At 35.3% G+C, this 26,080-nt stretch overlaps 1 protein-coding gene across 1 annotated transcript in view; it reads left to right on the plus strand.

Annotated features, from left to right (window-relative positions):
• The window catches only part of LOC150109188 (GRIP1-associated protein 1-like), a 434,263-nt gene that overhangs the window by 86,521 nt on the left and 321,662 nt on the right, over window positions 1-26,080 (plus strand). The window contains exon 6 of the mRNA XM_090401821.1: window positions 21,574-21,625. Coding sequence (XP_090257947.1) covers window positions 21,574-21,625 — 52 coding nt within the window. The remainder of the gene's footprint in view (window positions 1-21,573; window positions 21,626-26,080) is intronic.

Genomic DNA, 26,080 nt, shown 5'->3' on the forward strand with positions numbered 1-26,080 from the left:
TTATATATTAGAGAACAATAGTTGAAGAGAATGCTATATTTGGTTGGTATATTTGAATTACTAAAAGTTGTAAATATATGAACCATCATAAATGAGCCATGTGAGAATGGGAAATATAAGGATGAAAAAGAACAGGTATGAATAGAAATGCTTTCATTCCCAACAAAGGAATTATTAATAATTGACATCTGTGTTATTTCTATAAACTCTAGACATGCATATGTGCATTTATGATAGCATGAAAAAAAATGAATCTTATGAGGAGAGTGAAAGAGGTTTGTTTACAAAATATAGCTAACAAACAATAAACACTAGCTTATTAAGTAAATATAAAGAAGGACTAATCCAAATGTTGAACAGGTGATTCATCTTGGCATGGCAGGAATATATTTGGGTTGATGGAGCCACAAATCATCTTGTACAGTTTATTGTGCTTGTTATGTACGTGTATTTCTTTGTTTTCTAAGAATTTTCTTTATTCACTGATGATTAGTATACACTTTTTACATAGTAATATTCACATAAATAATTTCTAGTCATCATCAGAATTATCACCCTTTCACAAATCCTAAGTTCATTACATAATTTTTTCTCTTTTTGCCAGTGATTTTATCAATAATAGATATTTTGCATATTCTAATATTTTGCTGGAGGTCAGTAGATGCAATCCACTTCTTATAATACATAGAAGAATTCAGGAATTAATAAATTTTTACTCACTACTTCTGTTTTTTCTGAACAGTAGAATAAAAATGTTGTACTATATTTAGCAACATTTAGTGTAATTAGAGACAACTGGAATGATACTTCGTAATGAAAAACACTTCCTTCCCACAGACACCATGCTGAATTCATGCAAGCAAAACAAATTTCTGGTATCATTAAACAGTAACTAAACACATTTGTCCTAACATCTTTCAAAATTTCAACATGAATAAAATGCATGTGAAAGCTGTTTATGATGCAGTCGCTGGATACAATAAGCACACAATTTATATAAAACAAATAAAGATGCATATGCATCTTGAAATCAATTCATATTACATTTGAGAATTTTGATATCTTTAAGCCATTTTGCAAATGCCAATTTTACAAATAAAATTCTGCAAAAAAAGTTGCAACTAACATTTGGTATAACACATGTTAGTTGCAACTTTGTGAAAATGCTACCGCCTGACATAGAAGTATCATATATATATATATATATGTTAAAGATACCAAGCAATTTTAAACCTGGTATTACTCCATTCTAAAATGGAGTAAAACCAGGTTTAAAATTGCTTGGTATCTTTAACATAAATATACCCAAGGTAAAAATACTTTCTACATATATATATATATATATATATATATATATATATGGTAAAGCTAGTTCCTGCCAACAGTTTATGCACATGCGGATAATGCTTAACATGAACATGTTAATGTTCTCTAATTAGAAAAGTTTAAAGATTTTTCTCAATAGACTGCATGGGAGAGATGGTCATGTAAATACCTTTTTTAAATTGCTTTGTGAATTTATTGAAAATTTTCACAAATTTTGGTATGGCTATAACAGTTACCTTGATAATTTGAAATTTTCAAATGTTGGATTGTTATAATTTTCTTTCCTTGTTCATTAAAGGAAATTTGCTTGTTTTCTTTATTGAACAATAACCTATAACCGCAGGAATAAGGCAAATTGCTGCCTAGCTATAGTTCACCATGCATGCCTAGTGGCATGTATGGAAACTAGCAGTTGCTTTTCATAGATTACCCTCACACTTTTCTTATGACAGGTTTGTATTCTAGTGATAAACTTTTACTGATATAAAATGCTTACTTATTAACTGGTAATTAGTTTACGGAATTAACAACACATATAAAGTATATTAATTAAAGGTAACTTTAATAAATAACTTTTATATTTCGGCAACGTCACGTTCCCATCTTCAGGAACATAAAGATATGGTTTGTGCACGCAGGCACTAACAAAAGCAAATGAGGAAGAAAGCAAGAAACTAATATTGTTCCTACAGTCCTATTGGTGCCCTCTGGTGGGCTAATTTGGTTGACTTGGCAGTTGGGCTGAAGCTCTCAAAATGTAAGTCTCCCAAATTTGGGGTAGTTTCATGCACCCAAATTTGTTGAGGTTCGGAACGTTTTTTAGAGCTGATGAAGATTCCTTGAATAATCTTTCGTATTTAAACTTGCTGCGGTGTATTATTTTTGTTTTCTTCCAACAAATTCTATAGTGGGTATCTAAGGCATGGTCTGCCAGCCCAGAGTGGCTGTACTGGTGAAACTAGATGTAGTCTTTGTGTTCTGAAATCCTGATATTTGTTGTTCTGCCTGTTTGGCCAAAGTAGGACAATTTGCAGCTGCAAGGGACCTGGTATACGCCAGGTGGAGAAGTGGTTGGTCTTTGGTAGAGCGGATAAGAAATGCCAACTTTTTATATGGTCTGTAACAAGAAGTAAGGTCATATTTTCTGAGGAAATATTGGTTATTTTCTCAGAGGTGCCCTGGATATAGGGGATGGTGATAGATTTGGTGTAATCTTTATTGTGGAGGGGGGGGTTGTGGTTTACTGGTTTGAGTATTTTTTGGATTTTTTGGGGGTTATAGCCATTGGCTAAGAAAGTGTTGTGGATGTGGTTTAGTTCAGTAGTTAGGGCCTTGTCACCTGAGCAGATTAATTTTGCCCTGTTATATAGTGTTTTTATAACCCCATATTGTTGTGAGGGGGTTGTGGGATTGCTGGTGAATGTATCTGCCAGTATGGGTGGATTTTCTGTAAACAGAGAAAACTAAAGATCCATCAAGCTGGCAGCGATTAAAGTGTCTAGGAAGGGGAGGGTGTTAGTTTCCTCTTTTTTCTAAGGTGAACTGGACTCTGGGGTGTTGGTTGTTTAAGTGTGTTAGGACGGAGTGGAGTGAGTCTGAGCCATGTGGCCAAATAGCACACACATCATCCACGTAACGAAGCCGAATAGTGGGTTTTTGTGGGGCGGAGTTTAAGGTTTTCTCTTCAAAGGTCTCCATAAAGAAATTGGCCAAGGGTGGAGAAAGTGGTGAATCTATGGCTGTCCCCTCTATCTGTTTGTAGAACTTTCCTTGCCAAACAAAATAGCCTGAGTTCATTGTGAACTGAAATAGGGCTGAGATATCGGGAGGAAACTTGGCTTGAATGAGCTCTAGGGTTTCTTTGAGTGGGACATTAGTGAAAAGGGAGGAGACATCAAAAAACTGACCATTATGTCAGTGTGTTGGAGTGAGAGGTTTTCTACACTAGCTTTAAAGTGGGCTGAGTTTTTTGTGTGTGATGGTGTGTTGCCAGTATAGTGTGTAAGCGTTTTGGCTAAATGTTTGGCGAATTTATATGTGGGGGAATCAATGCCATCCACTATGGGACGTAATGGCACATTTTGTTTATGTATTTTTGGGAGTCCATATAATCGGGGGGGGTCTAGAGTTATAAGGTTTTAGTTTGTTAGTGACTTCTACAGGCCAAGAAGTGACTTTCTTAAGGAGTCTGTGGAGAGTTCTAATCTGAGAGCAGGTAGGATTATATTCAATGGGGAGGTAAGTAGTACGGTCTAGTACTAAAGCATTAAGCTTACCTTTGTAGTCCTTTTGATTTAGCACCACAGTGGCGTTTCCCTTATCCGCTTAGGTGATTACTATTTTTTTGTCATTCTTCATTTCTTGAAGGGCTGCATATTCGTCTTTGGATAAGTTGGTTTTTGGAGGTTTGGCTTTAGTGAGAATACCGATTACATCCAGTCTGATGTTGTTGGCGATATGGTTAGGCAGGTTGCGAATCCCCCGTTCCATTTGGATCATGATTTCTTCGGCAGGTATTCTCTTAGGAGCTAGGGCGAAATTGTGACCACGTGCAAGTGCAGTGAGTGCCTCAGGCTTTAAAACTACAGACGAGAGGTTGACTACTGTGTTGAGTGGCGGCTGTGGTAAGAAAGTAGAATTCTTTGTCAGGTTTTCGTATTTTTTCAAGTGCCGACTTCGCATTTTTTCGAACTCTTTTCTTGCCGATGCGCAGGAGACGTCATAAAGTATCGTCCAAAGATCATGGCCGAGTGTATTCGAAAGCTCTTTCTCTAGTGCCCGTACGGTTTTGTTTACATTGGCAGGGAGAACACGCGGCACGGTAATTTGTTCTCTTAACAGGGCGAAGCTAGTGCGATTATAAATGTGCAGAGCTTTCTGTGAAGTAAAACGGTGCTTCGATTTGACACAATTAGGGATTACCTTGTTATCCCGGCAGCGTTTTAGGAACATCAGACGATTTAGTTGTCTGGATATCTTCATCCTCATTTTGCCGTATTGATGGGCCTTTCGTGCGATGGAATCTCCATGGATGATCAAAATTCTAGTAGCAAGGCTTATACGTTGGTCATACATAACTGGTAATTAGTTTACAGAATTAACAACGTAAAAATTACGCAAAAATTAAAATCAAAAACTACAAAGGTAAGCTTAATGCTTTAGTACTAGACCGTACTACTTACCTCCCCATTGAATATAATCCAACCCTTCTCTCAGATTAGAACTCTCCACAGACTCCTTAAGAAAGTCACTTCTTGGCCTGTGGAAGTCACTAACAAACTAAAACCTTATAACTCTAGACCCCCCCCCCCTCCCCGATTATATTGACTCCCAGAAATACATAAACAAAATGTGCCATTACGTCCCATAGTGGATGGCATTGATTCCCCCACACATAAATTAGCCAAACATTTAGCCAAAATGCTTACATACTATACTGGCAACACACCATCACACATAAAAAACTCAGCCCACTTTAAAGCCAGTGTAGAAAACCTCTCACTCCAACACACTGACATAATGGTCAGTTTTGATGTCTCCTCCCTATTCACTAATGTCCCACTCAAAGAAACCCTAGAGCTCATTCAAGCCCAGTTTCCTCTCGATATCTCAGCCCTATTTCAGTTCACAATGAACTCAGGCTATTTCGTTTGGCAAGGAAAGTTCTACAAACAGATAGAGGGGACAGCCATAGATTCACCACTTTCCCCACCCTTGGCCAATTTTCTTTATGGAGACCTTTGAAGAGAAAGCCTTAAACTCCACCCCACAAAAACCCACTATTTGGCTTCGTTACGTGGATGATGTGTTTGCTATTTGGCCACATGGCTCAGACTCACTCCACTCCTTCCTAACACACTTAAACAACCAACACCCCAGAGCCCAGTTCACCTTAGAAAAAGAGGAAAACAACACCCTTCCCTTCCTAGACACTTTAATCGCCCGCCAGCTTGATGGATCTTTAGTTTTCTCTGTTTACAGAAAATCCACCCATACTGGCAGATAAATTCACCAGCAATCCCCCCCCCCCCCTCACAACAATATGGGGTTATAAAAACACTATATAACAGGGCAAAATTAATCTGCTCAGGTGACAAGGCCCTAACTACTGAACTAAACCACATCCACAACACTTTCTTAGCCAATAACCCCCAAAAAATCCAAAAAATACTCAAACCAGTAAACCACAACCCCCCTCTTCCCCCCTCCACAATAAAGATTACACCAAATCTATCACCATCCCCTATATCCAGGGCACCTCTGAGAAAATAACCAATATCCTCAGAAAATATGACCTTACTTCTTGTTACAGACCATATAAAAAGTTGGCATTTCTTATCCGCTCTACCAAAGACCAACCACTTCTCCACCTGGTGTATACCAGGTCCCTTGCAGCTGCAAATTGTCCTACTTTGGCCAAACAGGCAGAACAACAAATATCAGGATTTCAGAACACAAAGACTACATCCGGTTTCACCAGTACAGCCACTCTGGGCTGGCAGACCATGCCTTAGATACCCACTATAGAATTCGTTGGAAGAAAACAAAAATAATACACCGCAGCAAGTTTAAATATGAAAGATTATTCAAGGAATCTTCATCAGCTCTAAAAAACGTTCATAACCTCAACAAATTTGGGTGCATGAAACTACCCCAAATTTGGGAGACTTACATTTTGAGAGCTTCAGCCCAACTGCCAAGTCAACCAAATTAGCCCACCAGAGGGCACCATTAGGACTGTAGGAACAATATTAGTTTCTTGCTTTCTTCCTCATTTGCTTTTGTTAGTGCCTGCGTGCACATACCATATCTTCATGTTCCTGAAGATGGGAACGTGACGTTGCCGAAATATAGAAGTTATTTATTAAAGTTACCTTTAATTAATATACTTTATATGCGTTGTTAATACCGTAAACTAATTACCAGTTATTAGTATGACCAACGTATAAGCTTACTTATTAAGAAATTAAAAATTACAGTCCACACTTATTTAAGAAAATTGAAATAGTAATTTATTTGTCAAGTCAGTTATATACAGAACAATTCATGATTTTCTTTCCAATTTTATTATTAAATTTAATATAGAAACCTACATAAAACAGGAATTTGAAACCAAATAGTGTGTGATAAAGCACATTTTCAGTTTCATGTATATCTCATGTGTGTATATGTCTGTTCACAACAAGATTATCACAGGCACCAATGGTTTATTCATAGTGACATCTGTTCAGAAAGCATGGTGTATTTTCTGTTTTCATGAAATGAAATTAGCTACTGCACACTTCAACATACTTTTTGTTAAATATTTCAAAAAGATGAACATTCCCAGCCTTCGGTAATGAAATGATACAGTGATTTTTGGAATGCAGATTATCTATGCATCTCTACATGGTCAAGTTGACCATTGTCAGAGGAATCTGTTCTACATTTTCTTCCATTTTCCATTTTTGCAGCCAGCCCACAAAAATCGATCATTCATGGAAGCAGGGAGTTGAAATTGTCATTCATTTATTTGTGAACTCCTACATAAACATCCACATATGAACTCATATAGTCTGGGACCACCATTTGTATTTCAGGTCCAAAATGACAAGGAACAATGTTCCATGTTTAGTCTCTAGAGCAGGGTTTTTGGATTATATAATTCTCACAACCATCTTAAGTTTTTTAATGGTTTAATTTATAATACAGTAATAAGAAAATAAATTATATTTATTTACTTAGTTGCTGATATTCACTGGTTTTATACCCAGTATCTGCAGAAAGCAAACAGTTTGTCACAGTATGTGAGCAACAACAATTAGTATAATAATGAGAACAGTTTAAAATTGTAATGTACAAAGAAAGAGAGTCCTAATTGACATCCTCTTTTGTATTAAGAGAAGTTTATAAATATTAATTTAATCTTAAATGACTGTTTCCTAGAGTTTTGATAAATTGATACAGCCATACTTGTTGGGTTAATAACAGAAAACTCACGTACAAAGATTATTTAATAGTATAATTTTCGCCTGTGTGTGTCACAGGTATCTTCGTTACATTTAAGCTCAAATTACACAATAACTGACAATTCCACAAAGCGCCACCTAAGTAGCTGGTATAAGATAACTAAAAAGGTCAATAAATAAATTTCCTAACAAAAAAAAAAAAAAAAAAAAAAAAAAAAAGGAAAAAAAGGGGTGCTTAAAGGTCAAAGCTGTATAACTGAGAGGAGACCTCTACATAGCCTTTAAGGGAACAGAGAACCGACCAAGGCTTCTGACCTAATGTCCAATCCTCACCTTCTCATGGTGCACCCTGTTGGGTATCTACTTGGATACTGAATGAACGAGGATGGGCTGGCAATTTGGGATTTAGCCGACCAAATTGTATTCTTATTGGTTAAACCAAAATAAAAAATGATGGTACAACATGACAAAATTTCATGCCTGCTGGGGCGTTGCCCGGTTAAACAAGGCCCCCATTGTTTTCACCAGGGTACCAGGGTGAACAGCGAAAAGTCAGCTACTGAAACAAATCTGAAAACACACCCCAACTCAACATCACAAGAGTTAAAGATCGGTACTATCAACATAAGAAGCCTGAATGGCAAAGAAATGGAGCTAGCTAAGTAATTAGATAAGTACCAGATCGACATAATTGGGGTGACTGAAACAAAAAAGACAAAATCTCTTGAGATCTTTCTGAGCAATAAATACAAAATGTTATATTCAGGCAATGACAATCAAGGAAAAGAAGGAGTAGCCATAGTATTCAACACAAAATACAAGGCTAATCTTCTTGAATGGAAGTCAGTCTCAAGTAGAGTAATGTGGGCAAATATGAGAATGGGGAACTGGACAATGAGACTTATTTGTGCCTATGGTCCCACAGAAGGTTCTACTAAAGTAGAAGTGGAGGAATTTTTTGAGGCTTTAGAAAAGCAACTGACACAATGAAAAAAGAAAAGTTGGTCCTTGTTGGGGATCTAAATAGCAGAGTAGGAAATGATTGTGAGACATACAAAAATATTTTGGGAAAATTTGGAGAAAAGAGCAAAGCTAATAATAATGGTAAATATCTGTTGGATTTATGCTCAGGACATGGACTGGTTATTACTACACCATGTTCCAACATAAAAATGTGCACAAATTTACATGGTGAGAAGAGGCAACAAATAAGAAAAGTCTCATTGACTATGTTATTTTTGGTAGTGATGTTTTTTCCCTGGTGCAGGACATCAGAGTGTACAGAGGATTTGAAATTGGAAGTGATCACTATTTAGTCTTGAGCAGGATAAAATTGAATTTCATATTGAAAAGAATAACATATAAGAAAGTTTTTAAAGTGAATAAAAGTTGAGCAGCTCTCAGATGTGAACTGTAGATTAAAATACAGAAAGATTATTGAAGAAAAAATGAAAGAGTTTGAGAACAGGAATCAAACCTTGGAGATTCAGTGGCAAGCCTTGAAGAAAGAAGCCCTGACTGATTCAGCTAGAGAGGCATGTGGTGAAGTTGTCTGCAAGGATAGAAAAATTAGAACTCCATGGTGGACACATGAAGTTAAAGAGGCAGTGAAGGAAAAGAAGAAAGCCTATCAAAAGTTCTTGGCAAATAAGTCAGGTTGTGCTCTTAGAGAATACAGAGACAAATGCAAGAATGCTAAACACTGTGTAAAACTTGCTAAACAAAAGTCATGGGAGGACTTTGGCAAGAATATAGAAAATAAATATCAAGAAGGTGGCAAAGTATTCTAAAAGTTTGAAGAAGCTTAGGAATGGAGGAAAGAGTGCTATAAAAGGAATTAGAGATGATAAAGGTGACATGAAAATGGGAGAAAAAGATATCCTTTAAGTATGGAGTAATTACTTTGAAAAACTGCTAAATGAAACAAGCAGTGATGACAGCACAGTGATAAAAAACACTGACCAGGCATGCAGTCAGGAATACATATCCATACTTGAAGTAGAAAAAGCCATCAGAGGCTTGAAATGTGAAAAGGCAGCAGGAGTAGATGATATTCGACCAGAAATGCTGAAGTATGGTGGTATAAGAGTCTTACAGTGGCTGCACTTCATAGTTCAGAAAGCCTGGACAGAGGGATGAATATCCGATGATTGGAGTAGAGCTCTCATAGTACCCATATATAAAAAGGGAAATAAAACTGAATGTGAGAATTACAGAGGTATTTCCTTATTGAGTGTTTCTGGCAAGATATATGCAAGTATACTTGAGAAACGGTTGAGAAGAATTGTGGAAGAAAAGCTTGGTGAAGAACAAGCTGGATTCAGGAAATAGAGGCTGTCAGGATCAGATCTTCACTTTACGACAAATAGTCGAGAAAGCTTTGGAATATAACAAAGATCTGTATTTAAGTTTTGTAGATTTGGAAAAGGCATATGACAAGGTTCCAAGAGAGAAACTATTCAATACGCTATAGTTATATGGTGGCAATGGGGCATTATATCAAACAATATTTAGTCTTTATTTGAGTTGTAGGTCAGTAGTTAGAATTGAAGGAAGTATAGGAAGATGGTTTAATGTTAAATCTGGTGTGAGACAAGGATGTACATTATCCCCTCTGTTATTCATTATCTATATGGATCACATTATGAAGGAATGTGGTATTAAACATGATATCAAAATTGAAGATGTTAATGTCAGCTCTTTGCTTTATGCGGATGATGTCATACTTCTAAATAAATTCGCTACAAGTCTGCAAGATTCTCTGACTAAATTGAATAACTGTTGTAATAGCTATGGTATGAAGGTCATCAATAAAAAGGACAAAGACAATGAAAATAGGCAGAATCATTGAAAATGTTAACTGTGTTGTGAAAGGAGAACCTGTGGAACAAGTAAAACATTTCAGCTACTTAGGCATGATTTTTAGTGAAGATGGTAAATTAAATATAGAAATAGACAACAGAATCAGCAAAGCTGGTATGGTGGGAAGTCAATTGAATAAATTCATATGGAATAAGAGAGAAATTAGTCGGAACACTAAATTAGCTTTATACAAGACACTGTTCAAACCAGTTTTAACTTATGGATCTGAGAGCTGGGTCAGAAGTAAAACACATGACCAAAGACTAGAGACCGCAGATATGAGAGTCCTGAGAAAGATTAGAGACATGAACAGATGGCATCAATGGCAATATCATATTAAAAACGAGGATATTAGGAAAGAACTTGTCATTGTCAGCATCCAGGAATGCATTAGCAGAGCTAATCTCAGGTGGTATGGTCACTTAAACAGAATGGGCGAAGAAAGATTAGCAAAACAAGTGTTCTCTGCCAGTTTGGCAACAAAACGACCCAGAGGAAGACCAAGATATAGGTGGATTGATACGGTACAAAGTGCCTTAGACGATAGAAATATAAGATCTGATAATGTTGGAGTCTTGACAAGTAACAGACTGATTTGGAGGAAAATTGTAGATAGGAAGTTAGTAATGATGTAATTTTTTTCATGTAGTACTATCATATCCTGTACACCCCTTGACGGTACATGGCAGAAATTTGATGAGGACGATGACAAAAAAAATGTATACAATAAAAAATTAGGAAAGATTAACTTATTTATAAAGAACTATTTCCCATAAAGAGGATAGATGTAAGCCATTGGATCTGTTTAAGTTAGAAGAATGAAGTAAATTTTCGCATGTTTCTTTATAAAGGTGTTCTATGAGGAACCGACTTTAGTGACGGACTTTTTCTTTCTCCATTGAACTATCTGTCAAGTGAAGATGGCATGTTCTGCAAGCCCAGACTTTTCAGGTTTAAAGTATTCAATATAAGATTGGTGTTTTTCTAGCTCATAGGTTCCGAAACTTTTTCGGGCCACTGCCTACTTTGCAAGACATAAATTTTGTAACGCTCTCCATTATAACAGTTTTCCGCGTTCAAGCTGTTTGATATTTTTGACTTAAATAGCAACTAATGATACTTTACTGCTTATGCCGTTCAATTTTTAAAAAGAAGTGGCTGATATGTGCTTCATCTTGAACAGAGTTATTGCTATACCGATTTTGGTATAGCCCATATGTAAAGATTGTGAAATGTATGCTCGAATAACATTATGTACAGTTTCATACAATGGTTTAAATATGAAAATTCGGAATACATATTAAGAGATTGCATTGCATTAGTAAGAATCTTATTGTAATAATTAAAATACCATTAAATATGTTACATGTTTATTTGTAACTTATAAAGTAAAAATACAAAGCAAAAATAACAAATTAATGTGACGTTTCATACAATGGTTTAAATATGAAAATTCGGAATACATATTAAGAGATTGCATTACATTAGTAAGAATCTTATTGTAATAATTAAAACACCATCAAATGTATTAGATGGTTTATTTTGAACTTACAAAGTAAAAATACAAAGAAAAAATAGCAAATTAATGTGAAGGATGAGCCTGGTGCATTTTTAAAAGTTTGTTAATATTGGGTTCAACTTTTGTTAAAAACAGTCGTAAATCGCCATGCTCAGTTATATGCAATTGGTTCCTTTTCTTAGATAGTAAATTCACTACAGCACTAAACCCACACTCAGCCAAATAAGAAGTTGGAAATACATTTAAAAATTTCTGCACTATTTCCCATAATCCAGGGTACAGTGTCTGTATTGATTTTTGAAGCCAGAACTCTTGGTATCCAGTTTTGAATTTTATTTTTAGTTCTTCGTTTGTTGTGAGTTCTATGAGTTCCACTGCTAAATTTGATGATCCTGCTGTGCTTACATGTGAGAAAGGATCTAGAGCCCAATTTGGTATATTCATGTTTAGAATATCCTTGAATCGCTCATTGAAATCAGCATGGAGAACCTCCAAGTGTTGGCATTATGTAAGTAAATCTTCCTTTTTGAGAGACACTGCTGATAAATTTGAAAAGTGGCTATATTCCCCTCGGCCCATATTCCGCTTGAGCAGAAGAAGTTTCCCTACAAAAGCGTTTTTTGTTTTAATTAAATTCAACTCATCACCTTGTAGTTGTATAAATATTTTATAGAGGTCTGTCAAATAAGCGATGTCATTTTTGGATGTAATCAGGTTGGCCCGCAATCCATCGTCTCTATTTTCTAGGAACTCTAGTACTGAATCAAACAAATTGTAAAATCGATTCAGACAAATACCTTTTGAAAGCCAGCGAAGCAAACTTCTGTGTGAAGCAGCAAACGATTGAAATCTTCATCGTTTTCACTACAAAGTTGGCTAAACAACATGTCACTCAATGAATTGCTTCTAATCTTGTTGACTACTCTAATAATGTAATGGAGCGACGTGTGCAGGCGTTCACTTAAATTTTTCGCAACCAAATGTTGACGATGAAGAACACAATGTATAACGAGTACATTTGGTACTGCTTGTTTCAAATGTGCTATGAAACCCTTGTGGCGCCCTGTCATTGCTGGAGCACCATCAGTAGCAGCAGACAAAATATTATGAATAGGAATGTCTTTCTCTTGAAAAAACTTATTCATGATATTAAACATAGATTCTCCCTTTGTATCTGCTTCCAAGTTTTTAGCAAATAATAATTCTTGACAAACTTTTTCTTCTTTTATGAATCGTATGTATGATAAGAGTAGCGGTTCGTTATTTGGGAGAGTTGATTCATCGAGTTGAATGGAAAATTGGCATGTCTTCAAATAATCGCACAATGATTTTTCAACGTCTTCATCCATTTCATCGATTCTTCTTTGCACTGAATTATTGCTCAAAGGAATTTTCCTGATGATATCTGACGCTGGTTTTTGAAGCACAGTGTTTATTACTTCTTTTACTGCCGGCATGATTAATTCCTCACCAATTGCGTGTGGTTTTCCTGCTTTTGCGATTAATAATGAAATATTATAAGACGCTTGTGATCCGTCATTATCTTGTTTAGTGGATGACGTAAAAAGTTTTGATATAGTTAGACATTTAAAATATCTTTCTTCTAGTACTTGAAAATAGGACAAATCTTTATCCTTTTTGTCAGTATGCATTTTAGTCAAATGCTCTTGTAGCTAGAAGGCTTCATTGCTTCATTTGAAAACACTTTTTGGCAAATCAAGCACATGGGTAATAATTGGTTCATAGGAGACTGAAAAATGTACTGTTGACATTTCTTCTTATATTCAGACATAATGAAATAATAAAATTTGCAAAAATATTTACAAAATAAAATATTTAATTTACACTTTGTATGACTCCACTTATCTATCACACTTTTGACTGATGATTGTTGGCAAAGCACACAAAAAATAATGAAACTTATTCCTAAACCACTGGTATTTATAGATTTGAAATCTAGCCTGAATCGACTTGCATGTATTGACTTGTTTGCGATACCACTGTACTCGTGCTTTGAACAAGTCACTGCACCTGTCAAAACATGCTGAATTGAGTGAATTACTTACGTAATAGTTGACCGACATACTACTAGTTAAGACTCGTCTGCTGCATGGATAGACTAAAGCCTGTATGGCACAATCAGTTTTTACAATAGCAAAAAATGAATAAATTTTTTAAGTATATAAAAAATAGAAGTTAAAATATCCTTTATGACACGTTTAATTTTTTATTTTGCACGCAAGCGCATTTTGTTCATCCGACCACGACATTGTCCGAATAATTATAAATAATAATTAATAAATAAAATAATTACACCAGATATAAACAACAAACCTACAAAACATAATCACAGAAAACAGTATAATAAGTTTCGAATAATATTTGCTTTGTTTTTCCCCTCTAGTTAGCAATATAAGTTAGTACTAACTAGGCTAACTAAAATTTACGATTTTATTTCTTTCTTGCCATTATTATTTTTACTCATAATATTAAATTATATAAAATTGAGTTTATTTTTGCAAATCAATTAGAAAAGTGGTTTTATATATTTTATATATATTTTGAAATGAAATATAACGAATATATTTGCTACTGTAAACATAACCTATTATACACACATATATACATGCTCTATTTTCTCATTGACATAGAAAATTGACATCTATTTCTATCTGACATGGTAAATTTTCAAATGATTAAATAATTGAAATAGAAAATTTATAAAAAAAATTGATTGTGTAAGAGGGCATAAGATGAATTAAAATGCAATATTTAAATTTTAAATGATTATCTAATTGCAAAATCACGAAAATAATTAATTTTTAAATATATATTATTAATTTCTTCTATAAAGAGCCACCAACCCCTAGACCTCCTGAATGCCCCCAAATGCTTCTGATCCCACTATAGCCTCCCCCCCACCCCAGAAGGCTTCACTGCCCACTTTGGGAACCTATGTTCTAGCCAAATAGAGGCAGATCTTCCTGTTTGTCCAAAATAAGATAATCCACAAGAGCACGGAATCCTAGTAGACACCCGGATAATTAAGGTGTGGAAGCTTGTCCTTAGGAGAAGTGAGAAAGGTGGAGATTTTTCTAAACAGTCAAAAGACAACAAAAGCATGTTTTTGAATGAATTCTGACTTTCTTTGCAGCTTTCTCATATATTTCCTCCAGTGTGAGTTTAATGTTGTACAGGATATCTGTTGAATCTGGTGATGCCATGTGTTTCCAGTTAATTTTTCATATTTCTTGGTTGACTATTTCTTCATCTATTACATTGGTTCATCGGGCTTACTCCTTTTGTTTTTCAGATGATCTTTTACAGAAAGAACTGCAATATATAACTTCTTCCTTTCTATCTAATGGTTATAAGAATTTCTTCATTAAAAGAGCTTTGAGTAGTTTTAATATGTCTTCCTCTTCAAATACAGAAGAAATAATGTGCCTTCTTATCCCTTATGTAGAAGGCATTAGTGAACGTTTAGCAAAAGTTTTAAAACCACTGAATATTTTTGTCGCTTTCGACTGTTTAGAAAAATTCCACCTTTCTCACTTCTCCTAAGGACAAGCTTCCACCCCTTAATTATCCAGGTGTCTACCAGATTCCGTGCTCTTGTGGATTATCTTATTTCGGACAAACGGGAAGATCTGCCTCTATTCGGCTAGAAGAACACCAATCTTATATTGGAGATAGTATTTTATAAATCAGCTAATCTTTCCTAACTTTTTATTGTATACATTTTTTTTTTTTTTTTTTTTTTTTGTTTGGAAATTTATTGACCTTTATAGTTATCTTACACCAGCTACTTAGGTGGCACTTTTTGGAATTGTCAGTTATTGTTTAATTTGAGCTTAAAATGTACTGAAGATGCCTGTGACACACAGGCGAAAATTATAGTATTAAATAATCTTTGTACATGAGTTTTTCGTTATTAATTTTGTATCGGTATGTCTACTCACGGTATACCTCTTTTAAAACGTATACTTGTTGAGATTTGGGGAATGTTTTAAAGCTACTGCTGATTCCGACACCATTTTCTCTGAAGTGTAGCACTGGTTTTTTTTTTTTTTTCCATCTAATCCTGGGTGAAGAAATTTCCAAATCATTGTCTGTGCCATTCCTAAACTGCTATAATGTGATTGTACTGAATGTATTTTTTTTAAAAATTTTTATTTTTATATTCTCTTAACTGGATATCAACAGATCTTCTTGTTTTTAGAGTGAGACAGGTCAAAAGTACAATGCACTTATATATTCTGGATGTAATGAACAGTAGAGTTCGTTCACCTATGGACAAACTCTGTCATATCCAGGAGCATACAAAGTGCCCTGTATATGTTTAATTGCATAGTTTTACTGAAGTGATGCTGGTTAAATTTTCAAACAAGCTGTACTCTGAGAGTCATTCATTCGTTTGTAGTTTTTGTAACTGCTATGTGAGAGCTGTTGCTATTAAATATTGATTAATGAGAAATACTAATGACAATCACACAGATGATTGTTGCAATTCTGAGTATTAGTTCAGATATTGTGCCCTTATCACTAACCATGGACTTCCATAACCGAGATCAGTTGTCAAAATAACTGGCTGTTGGTTGTCATTTGTGTGCTTAATAAGCTCAAAACACCTATTTATCCAAACATGGATATGTGAATTATACAGAAGCACTGATTTTAGCCTGACAAATAAGTACAAATATTGCTGAGTGCTTTTAATATTTCTGAAATACAAATGAATCTGAGATATGAATATATTATATATTTTATGAATAAAATCCGTATTTATTGGAAGGCCACAAAATTCTTTTGTGAGCCAATAGTAAAGTTATAAACAATGGGCATAGAAAGCATATTTGGTCTGCTTCTACACATTGCAGTATGCTTAAATGCATCTTCTGGATGTCTAATTTTTCTCAGAACTCTTATCTGTTTATCTCTAGTCTTTGATCAACTATCATTATTGTCATATGTTTCCTTTTGATAAGGAACTATGTGAAAAGATAGAGTAGGGCCATGCAGCGAGAGGAGATAAATTTACAGACATTGTGTCTGTAGAGTGACTTGTCTCCATGCTATAATGTGGTTTCTACAGTTTCTCCCACATACTACTGCTACCAGACCTCCCTTTCTGTAAACATCGCTTGGAAGAGCCTGTGGCAGCAGGATTATGTGCACCATTTTACCTGCTGTATCTTCAATAGACGTTGGTTTTGGATCTCTCTCTCTCTAAGTGGGTTTAGCATACCCTTCAAAAGCATGCCAAACATGGCATTGGAGCAAAAAGGTGGAGGCAGAGACGGGAACTCTAGTTTTGGAGACCAAACATGGCATTTGCCACTTCAATACTTCAGTAAGCAGGGTGGTGTTTTGTTAAGCAATCAAGGTTATCCACCACCTGGGTATAGTTGATATCTCCTCCAACTGGGAAGATCCATCCGCAGCGGAAATGTTTGCTACACTAGAGGTTTTTTTGTGGTAAAAGCTATGCCCCCAAGAAGGTTGGATTGACAGCTGGAGTGAGGGATGTACATTAGTTGAAGGCTTAATAGAGAAATCAGATGAACCAAAATGTTAGTTGATGTTGAATGGATTATAAAATTTAAAATTTGCATTTCTTGGTGGTTCCATAAAAGATATGAGATAAACAAGTCTTCAAGGAAGACTGACGATAATATTTACTTTACAGGACAAAATTGAACCATTCACTTGTGGTTTTAAAATAAATATTTATGGTATAACAACTGTAAAAACTTTCAACATCTATTGTGGTTCGATTTTTGCAATAATCAAAACTTAGAGACTTTGGAAACCTTTTCAGAATTTTTGGATGAAGCATTTGGTTTTGTCATTGTAGGAAGTTATTTACAAAATTAAGTATCACCTGTAATATGCTTATATATAGGGTGGCCATAAAATAACTTTCCCTCTTTGGAGGCATCTGTAGCTAAAACCAATAAACGGAATGAGACCAAATTTTATATTGAGACTTTTGAAGGCATGAGGAGATGATTTCTGTGGAAAAAAGATTTAGTACCAAAAGTTGTTGATAGGGGAAATTATGGTGCAGGTGGAGCCGAAAATAAGTGGATAATTACATTAAAGGCAGATAAAATGGAATAATAACGTTTGAACGGTGTAAGCGACAGCCACGTCACTCATTCCAGCTGGAATGAAAATTCAGGAATGCGTTAGCAGAGCTAATCTCAGGTGGTATGGTCATTTAAATAGAATGGGAGAGGAAAGATTAGCAAAACAAGTGTTCTCTGCCAGGTTGGCAGGAAAACGATCCAGAGGAAGACCAAGATATAGTTGGATTGATACGGTACAAAGTGCCTTAGATGATAGAAATATAAGATCTGATAATGTTGGAGTCTTGACAAGTAACAGACTGATTTGGAGGAAAATTGTAGATAGGAAGGTAGTAATGATGTAATTTTTTCATGTAGTACTGTTATATCCTGTACACCCCTTGAGGGTACATGGCAGGAATTTGATGATGATGATAATAATTAAACTAAAATAACAACTTGCAAGAGACACAGAAATTAATGTAGTGATTGAACTCACAGGAAATAATGTTTTATTCATCAGAATCAGGGTCCCCTGGACCACGTACATGATTTTCAATGTGCTGACCTTTCTTGCACTGCTTTCTATCTTCTGCCAGGTCTAACTCCTAGTGATCCAGTTTCTTCCAACTTTTTAATCATAGTTCTCAGTGCTACAGCTGAAATAAGACCTGTATGCAGGTTATGAAGCCTTCTAAATTCCCGAAGGGTCACTACGACATTGCACTGTTTAAAGCACGCTGAGGCAAGGTAGGACTTTTATTGAGCACAATTCGTCAGTCATTCGAATAACTGCCTGAACGTTTCCAATCCCTTTTTAAGTGGAATTGGTAGTGCTGCTGTCACGTACGCACAGTAAAATTTGCATAATCCTTTTTACCTGCATTTACTGCAAATATTTGACTGCTTTCGGCTCTGCCAGCACCAAAATTTCCCCTATCGGCGACTTTTTGTACTAAATCTTTTTTTTGCAGAAATCATCTCCCCATGCCTTCAAAAGTCTTAATATAAAATTTTGGTCTCATTCCATTTATTGGTTTTAGCTACAGATGCCTATAAAGAGGGAAAGTTATTTTATGGCCACCCTGTACATATTTTCATGCATTGGAAGGTTTATAAAAGCAATATTAACGAGTCTCTCTTTTAAGGATATATTAGATTTTAGATTTTTCTGTGGAAGACCTATGAACAGCTAATAGAACTGTCTTCTGACTCATAACTTAATGCTGTATTCACCTCTACTAATTTCAGCACAGCTATTTATCAAAATAAAAAAAAAGCTCAACGTACTTCTGAGCTTCTCAACAGACTGTTTTTGGCAGTGACTGCCTTAAAAAATCAGATAGCAAAATGTCTGAATAAAATAAAAAACATAAAAAATAAATAGATAAAAACAAAACTGTTTGTACCTTTATCTTATACAGATACATTTCAGAGTTGATTATCTGTAGATGTTTATAAAGAACATTTTTTTACATTGAACAGTTCCTCTCTGTTCATTGTTGTCTATTGATTTTTGGATTTAATTAAAACGTTATTTTAATTGTGTTACTCTCCAAGTAAGGTTTTCATAAAAGAAAAAAATATATTAGCATTGTTCGGAATCTAGTTTTCAGATATTTTTATTTTGTTGCTATTTTTATTGAATTGATAAAGTATTGAGTCTAAGAGGGAATTGAGTCTAATGGTGCACTTATTTTAAAAATCAGATTTCATAAAAAAAAAAAAATACAATATTATTATAATAAGAGCGTGATGGGTTAAAGTACACAGTTCTTGTTAGCCTGTAATGTTGGACTAACATGCTGAGATGTGAGGGGGGTAATTAATCTCTGGAAATCACTGGTCTAAAATTCCTTCATAAACTAGGATATATGAGTTGTTGCTAAGTTATAATTGTGTCGCATAAATATTTTCATCTAACATATTGGTTTTCTGTACCTCTTATTCCTTTTGTAATCAGCAACCAATCCAGATACTGAGTGATTGGCCCTGATATTTTTCACTAGCCACATTAGTCTACTGGAAGTATACCCAGCATTTCCTTGCGGGGGGAGGTGGAAGCTGGGAGATATAGTTTGTTTTTACCCCTCTTCCCCCATGTAGATTCATTGTAGTCTCTAGTATTCAGACTCACAGAAAATGGATACGGAATAACTTGAAGATTTGTAGGACAAACTCACACAAGCAGTCTCTACTTTGCAAATGATGATATGCTGATTGACTTCATCATTCAGACTGCTCAAAACCACCTAGATAATTTTATGTAAAAATGCAGCACTGATTGGGTTGGCAGTCAGTAGCAGTAAAACTAAAGTTCTGAAGAACAGAATAGAAGGAAATATTAGGTTAAATTTCCACCTTCTTGAAGAAGTAAATGATTTTTCAGTACCTTAGTTCCTACATTGATACTTTAACTGACATAGTGAAACGAAAGGACAAAGCTCTTTTCTTTCATAAGTCTAACTAATGTATGGAAATCCAATCTCATCACCACAGATTCAAGAATTCATCTGTACAAAACCGCCAGCCAAGCCATATTTACATATAGTGCCCAGATATGGAACATGACTTCTCACTGAGCAGTTAATATCATCATGCCGTCAAACAACATATGACAAGATCACATTCCTAATACTCTCATTCTTTCGAGAATGAGAGTATTAGGAATGTGATCCAGCAAAGCCTGCATAGATCCCTGCCTCCTAATAGAAACAATGAAAAAAATCCGCTGAGTTGGTTGTGACACCAACTTAGGCATCTACCTTTACACCTACCATTCAGTGATCTTGCTCTCTACAGGCCAATTAATGGACATAGAGGAAGACCAAAGAAAACAGTTTTGGCAGTATACATAAAATACAGATGATTCTTGGTAGATATTATGAACCACCTGACACCTACCATTTAGCTCACTTTCATTTAATAGACTTTATCCTCATGAGTTTTTGTCATATGAATATTTTTGTATATATTTCCCTATTTTCATACAAGAATAAATGATGATGAATCCACTGGGATGTAAGATGATTAATTCCTTGAAATGATTGGTCTAAAGTTCCTTTATCAACCAGAATATGGGAGTTATTTGCTGAGTCATAATTGGTATCATGATTTTGTTGATTATAGATATTGAGAACTTGTTTCTGTCCCATTTACTTTTCAAATTTGAAGCTTGTAGATAGGTTGATTATAGTGTATTCAGTTTTTATTTGCTGTTAAAGTATGATTGTCATATTGAATGTTGTACTTTTGGCATTTCAAATAGATTTCCAAGTACCTAACTAAAGACCATAATCATATCCATTATTTGTATAATAGACTTGATAAGCAAATAGTATAGATATGGAACATGACATATGGAGAATGGTCATGCTTTTTCAAGTATGTCATTCATCCATGTTGTTAATCTTGAATTCAACACTAACAAGAAGTTGAATCCATTCAGTTATGTTATTTTGTTGTTCATTCATTTGTATAACTTGAGTGCAATTTATAAATTCATATTGCCAATAGCATGCTCTATATCATGTACATTAAAAAATATGCTTACATGTTTGTGAATTATGATCTTGCAGCCATACTCCAACATCATTATTTTACAGTTGCAAGTATTTCTGTTGTAGGAGTAGTGTGGGAAGTGATAAGTTATGGAATATCCATTTTTTTTTTCTGATAACATTGGTATTTTTATAGTGTAGAGAAACATGTATGTAGATCAAAACTTAAAAGTATATCCTTACTTTAACTCAAAATGCAAAATAATCTTGTGACTAAATTTTGATTTGAAAAATGCTTTCTGAAATGGCATTAATCATAATTAATATAATATTTTTTTCCTTTTCAGAATGCAGAGCAACATATGAAGCAGAAATGACATCCTTGAAGTCTACTTTAAGGTTTAATTCCCATTTTTCTTATTAAAGAATTTTATATAGAATAACTTTGACAGTGTGCAACATCAAGGTTATCTTATAACCTGATGTTGCACACTGCCTCCACCGTTATTCATCATTTGCATAAAGCCCATTATGAAAGTACATTGAACTGGCTGTTGGAATTGGAGATATTCAAATAATTTCTTTATATAGATGATGGTATGAGTATATTTCTAAATCAGTGAAATACAAATATTCAAGACTCACCCATAAACTAAATTGAATAACTACTGTAACAAATGTGTTCTGAAAAATCAGATAAAAAGACAACACCAACTGTAAAACAGGTAGTCACATGAAAATCAGCTGTTCTTGATGGAGAATCTATAGAACAAGTAAAATATTTTCCCTATATATTATTATTATTATTAAGACCTTCAGGGACTCATTGAAGGAGGCTAATTATCACCTACACCAACATTTCCTTTTCTTGAATTCATTCACACTACCTGCACTCACCACTTCCAAAATGAATCCATTCCAATCATGCAACACTCTGTGAGAGAAAAATCTAGCTCTCCTACCCCCTGCTTCACTGCATTCATTTTCAATTTCCATAGCTGCTTTCTTGTCCTCTCTCTACCCACCATAAAATGAAAAAGTCCATCTTCTGGTATCCTGTATGATCTTTTTAGAAGTTTCTAAGTCTCAATCGTATCACCCTTCTTTTTTTTGCTAGTGGCTGCAGCCTACAAATTCTCAATCTGTCTTCATAATCTGTATACCACAGTCCAGATATTATCTTTAATACTTTTCTTTGCTCTTTCTTTCTCCAATGTATCCGCATCACCATGGAAACCAGTAGACCAGGACTACATGCAGTAGCTCAGATGAGGTCGTATGTAATCTTTAAAGAGACAAAAATGGCTTTTGTGTCCTGACATGTCAAGATTTTTTTTAGACATTGCAGTCATCCTCTGAGTTGCACTTGCAATCTTTGTTATATAGCTCTTGAACTTTAACTTCCTATCTGTTAAAACTCAAAAATCCCTAGCATCAGTTCCTTTTAGCATAATTCCACCAATACAAATCCACATTGGATATCTCATTATTTATTTCGTATCCAAACACAAGTAGTATAGTAGTAAGTAAGTGGTACAACATGATTTACAACAAATTAGGATATGTTACAATGAGATTAGCTTAGATTTGGTAGGTGAATTATACAGGGGATAATAATTAAATATAAAAAAAAAAGGAAACTATACATAACTTATATACAATAAACATGGTCAGATGTTCCTCCAGTATCTTGCACAATCAACTGCTCTTTCTGTGCAGGATATAAGGTCCTCTTTTGCACAAGGTGATGGAAGAAAGGGACAAGAAAGAAGGTGTTTCATGGACTGGGTTGTCCCACGCTCACAATTGTCTGGGCCAGTGAGGTAGCCCCCATTTGATGAGGTTTTGTTCGCAGCATCCTGTCGTCCGGAGTCTGTTTAGGCTTTTCCAAGTGGGCACCACGTGGAAGATGTTCGGCTGTTGGAATACCAGTATTATTTTTAGGATATAGTGTATTCAAAAGCCATTGTTGAAGTCTTGTCTCTGGGAGGTTTTTAGGTGGTTCAACAGTTGTCAGGAAGCTATGTCGGGATCTTAGTCTTTGGGGCACTGCAGTCTGGCCGAATAGTGGGTGGCGTTCATCATTCATTTGTCTGCTTCTTTCATCAGCTGAGAATGCAGATCTTCGAATTGAAGGGGGTGCAATACCAGCCAAAGTATACAGGTCTTTTAGTGGTGTTGGTTTCAGGCATCCTGTAATTAAGCGGCAGCTTTCATTCAAAGCTGGATCAAGTTTTTCAGCGTGGCAGGATCTGGACCATACTGGGCAAGCATATTCGGCAGAAGAATAGCAAAGGGCCAAGGCAGAAGATCTCAGTGTGCTAGGGGTCTGCACCCCATTTGGAGGAGGTAAGCTTCCTTAGTATGTTGTTTCTTGCATTCACTTTTGCCTTTGTTTTTTCTATGTGGCTTTTATATGAGAGGGTGCGATGGAGAGTTACACCGAGGTAGATTGGTTTCCAGGAATGTTCTATATTAGAGCCTTCCCAAGAAATCTGTAGCTTCCTGTTGGCTTCCTTATTGTTAAGGTGGAAAAGGCCAGTCTGGGTTTTCAAGGGGTTTGGTTTTAGTTGATTGTTGGTATAGTATGTGGTTAGACTATTTAAGGCAAGTGATAGAGTAGTTTCAGTGGACTTGAAATTTTTTGACTGAGTAGTTATGGCAAGGTCATCAGCATAGATAAAATTTCTAGTTCCTGGAAAGATAGGGAGATCATTGATGTGGATGTTGAAAAGTAATGGTGATAACACACTTCCCTGGGGGAGGCCATTTTTTTGGTGGTGCCAGCGGCTCTTCCTACCCCCCAAGGTCCTTGTAAAAGCATCTGTTTTCCAAGAGTGATTGGATTAGGAGGACAAGGCGATAGTCTCTAGTTATTCTGTATATTTTATTTCTGAGTGTGAGGTGGTTTATGGTATCATATGCTGCAGTTAGGTCTAAAGACTACTCGTGTGGCTAGTTTTTGCTCATAACCATTTTCTATATATTGAGTGAGGTCGAGAATTTGTGATGTGCAGGATTTGCTCATCAATAAGATGGGGTTTGATTAGGGGTTGTAGCCTATTCAAAATTAATTGTTCATAGAGTTTAAAGAGGTTGCTGAGTAGTGATATAGGTCTGTAATTTTTTGCTTCAATTGGGGGTTTTCCCTGGTTTCAGAAAGGCCACCATTTTGGCATGCCTCCAGATAGTTGGTATCCTTAGGGTTCTGAGGCAAGTGTCTGTATAGGTTTAATAACCACTCTTTATTCCTAGTTCCAAAATGTTTAATCTGTTCATTACAGACATCATCAAGGCCTGCAGATTTTCTAGGTTTTAATAGGTTTATGGCAGTGTTGAGTTCAGTGATGGTGAAATCTGAGTTAATCATATTTTGTTCCTCACTTGGGGTTCTAAGTATCTTATTTTTTGTGCTTTGTGTTCATATCTCATTATGAAAGTGCATAACTTTACATTTATTAACATTGAACTGATAGCCATTTTCACATGCTGACAATTCCAGCCTAGTCAAACCATTTTGCGAGTATTGCATATCAGTCTCGTTCCTTATTACTGCCTATCTTTGCATCATCATCAGCAAACAGGCTGTGTATCACTTGTCAAATCCTTCCTGGTGTCATTAATATAAAGATTGTATAACAGTGAACTAAACCCTGATCCCTGTGGTAAATCATTGGTCACCTTAAATCTTTCAGCTTGCATCTCCTATAATCACTCTTTGATATCTGTCAGCTAGCCATTCTCTTATCCATGCTAATATTTTTTAATCCAATCCCACATCCTCCTATTTATGCAACAATCTTCTATTCTGCATCCTGGCAAATGCTTTAGTAAAGTCCAAAAGTATCATGCTGTATCATATCCATTCTCTTGTTTAACTCAATAGTAATATTATAAAATGTGAGTGAGTTGTTCAAACATAGCCTTCCCTCACTAAACCCATGTTATTCATTGCAAAGTATAGATTCTCTTTCAACTTATTTCTGTATGTGAGCTCTTACCAACGTATGCGAATTCATCAATAGGGCTAATATTGCATCAGTCTTATTGATAAATTCGCATTCATGTGCAACAGAACTAGTAGTTGCTCAGCTTGAGTTTCTTCATTCGGTAAAGAGGTAGCAGTGAGCCCAATGTTGCATGCACCAGGTTGATAGCTTTTAGCAAAATGGGCACTAAATAGTTGAACAATGTCTTCTGCATCTGCCACCCACATACCATCTGCGTTCTGTATAGTTATGCTTTCATGTTCATTCTTTCTTTCTTTCACTTGCAAGAATTCTTTTAAGTTGTCTTTAGCTTGCAGAGCCATTTTCTTTTCTAACTTAGGCTTCGATACAATAGTTGTGACTCTTGTAGCCTGCTCCTTATAATTTTCATAAATGACATCATCCTTATGCACATGGTTTTCTTAGAACCCCTTGCTTAATAAAGTTGCATAATTTTTAGTGAAGATAACAAATTAGATATGGAAATAAATAACAGAGTAAGCAAAACTGATGTAGTAATGAGCCAGCTGAATAAATTTATATATGAGAAGAGAGAAATTAGAAGAATAATACTAAATTAGTAGTATACAAGACAGTTTAAATCAGTTTAACTTATGGGTCTAAAATTTGGGTTAGAAATAAAACAGTTGATTGTAGGCTGGAGAGAGAGCAGATAGAGAGAGAGATTTCTAAGTCAAATTAGAGAAGTAAATGACAACATTCTATAAAAAATAAGTTGTTATACAGGAACTTAAACAGGACACCAGAGTGTACAGAGGATTTGAAATTGGAAGTGATCACTATTTAGTCTTGAGCAGAATAAAATCAAATTTCATATTGAAAAGAATAACATGTAAGAAAGTTT

The sequence above is a fragment of the Typopeltis vanoorti genome, chromosome 2 (genome assembly GCF_054136105.1).
Source record: "Typopeltis vanoorti isolate ZY-2024b chromosome 2, IOZ_Tvanoo_1.0, whole genome shotgun sequence".
NCBI classification, from domain to species: domain Eukaryota; kingdom Metazoa; phylum Arthropoda; class Arachnida; order Uropygi; family Thelyphonidae; genus Typopeltis; species Typopeltis vanoorti.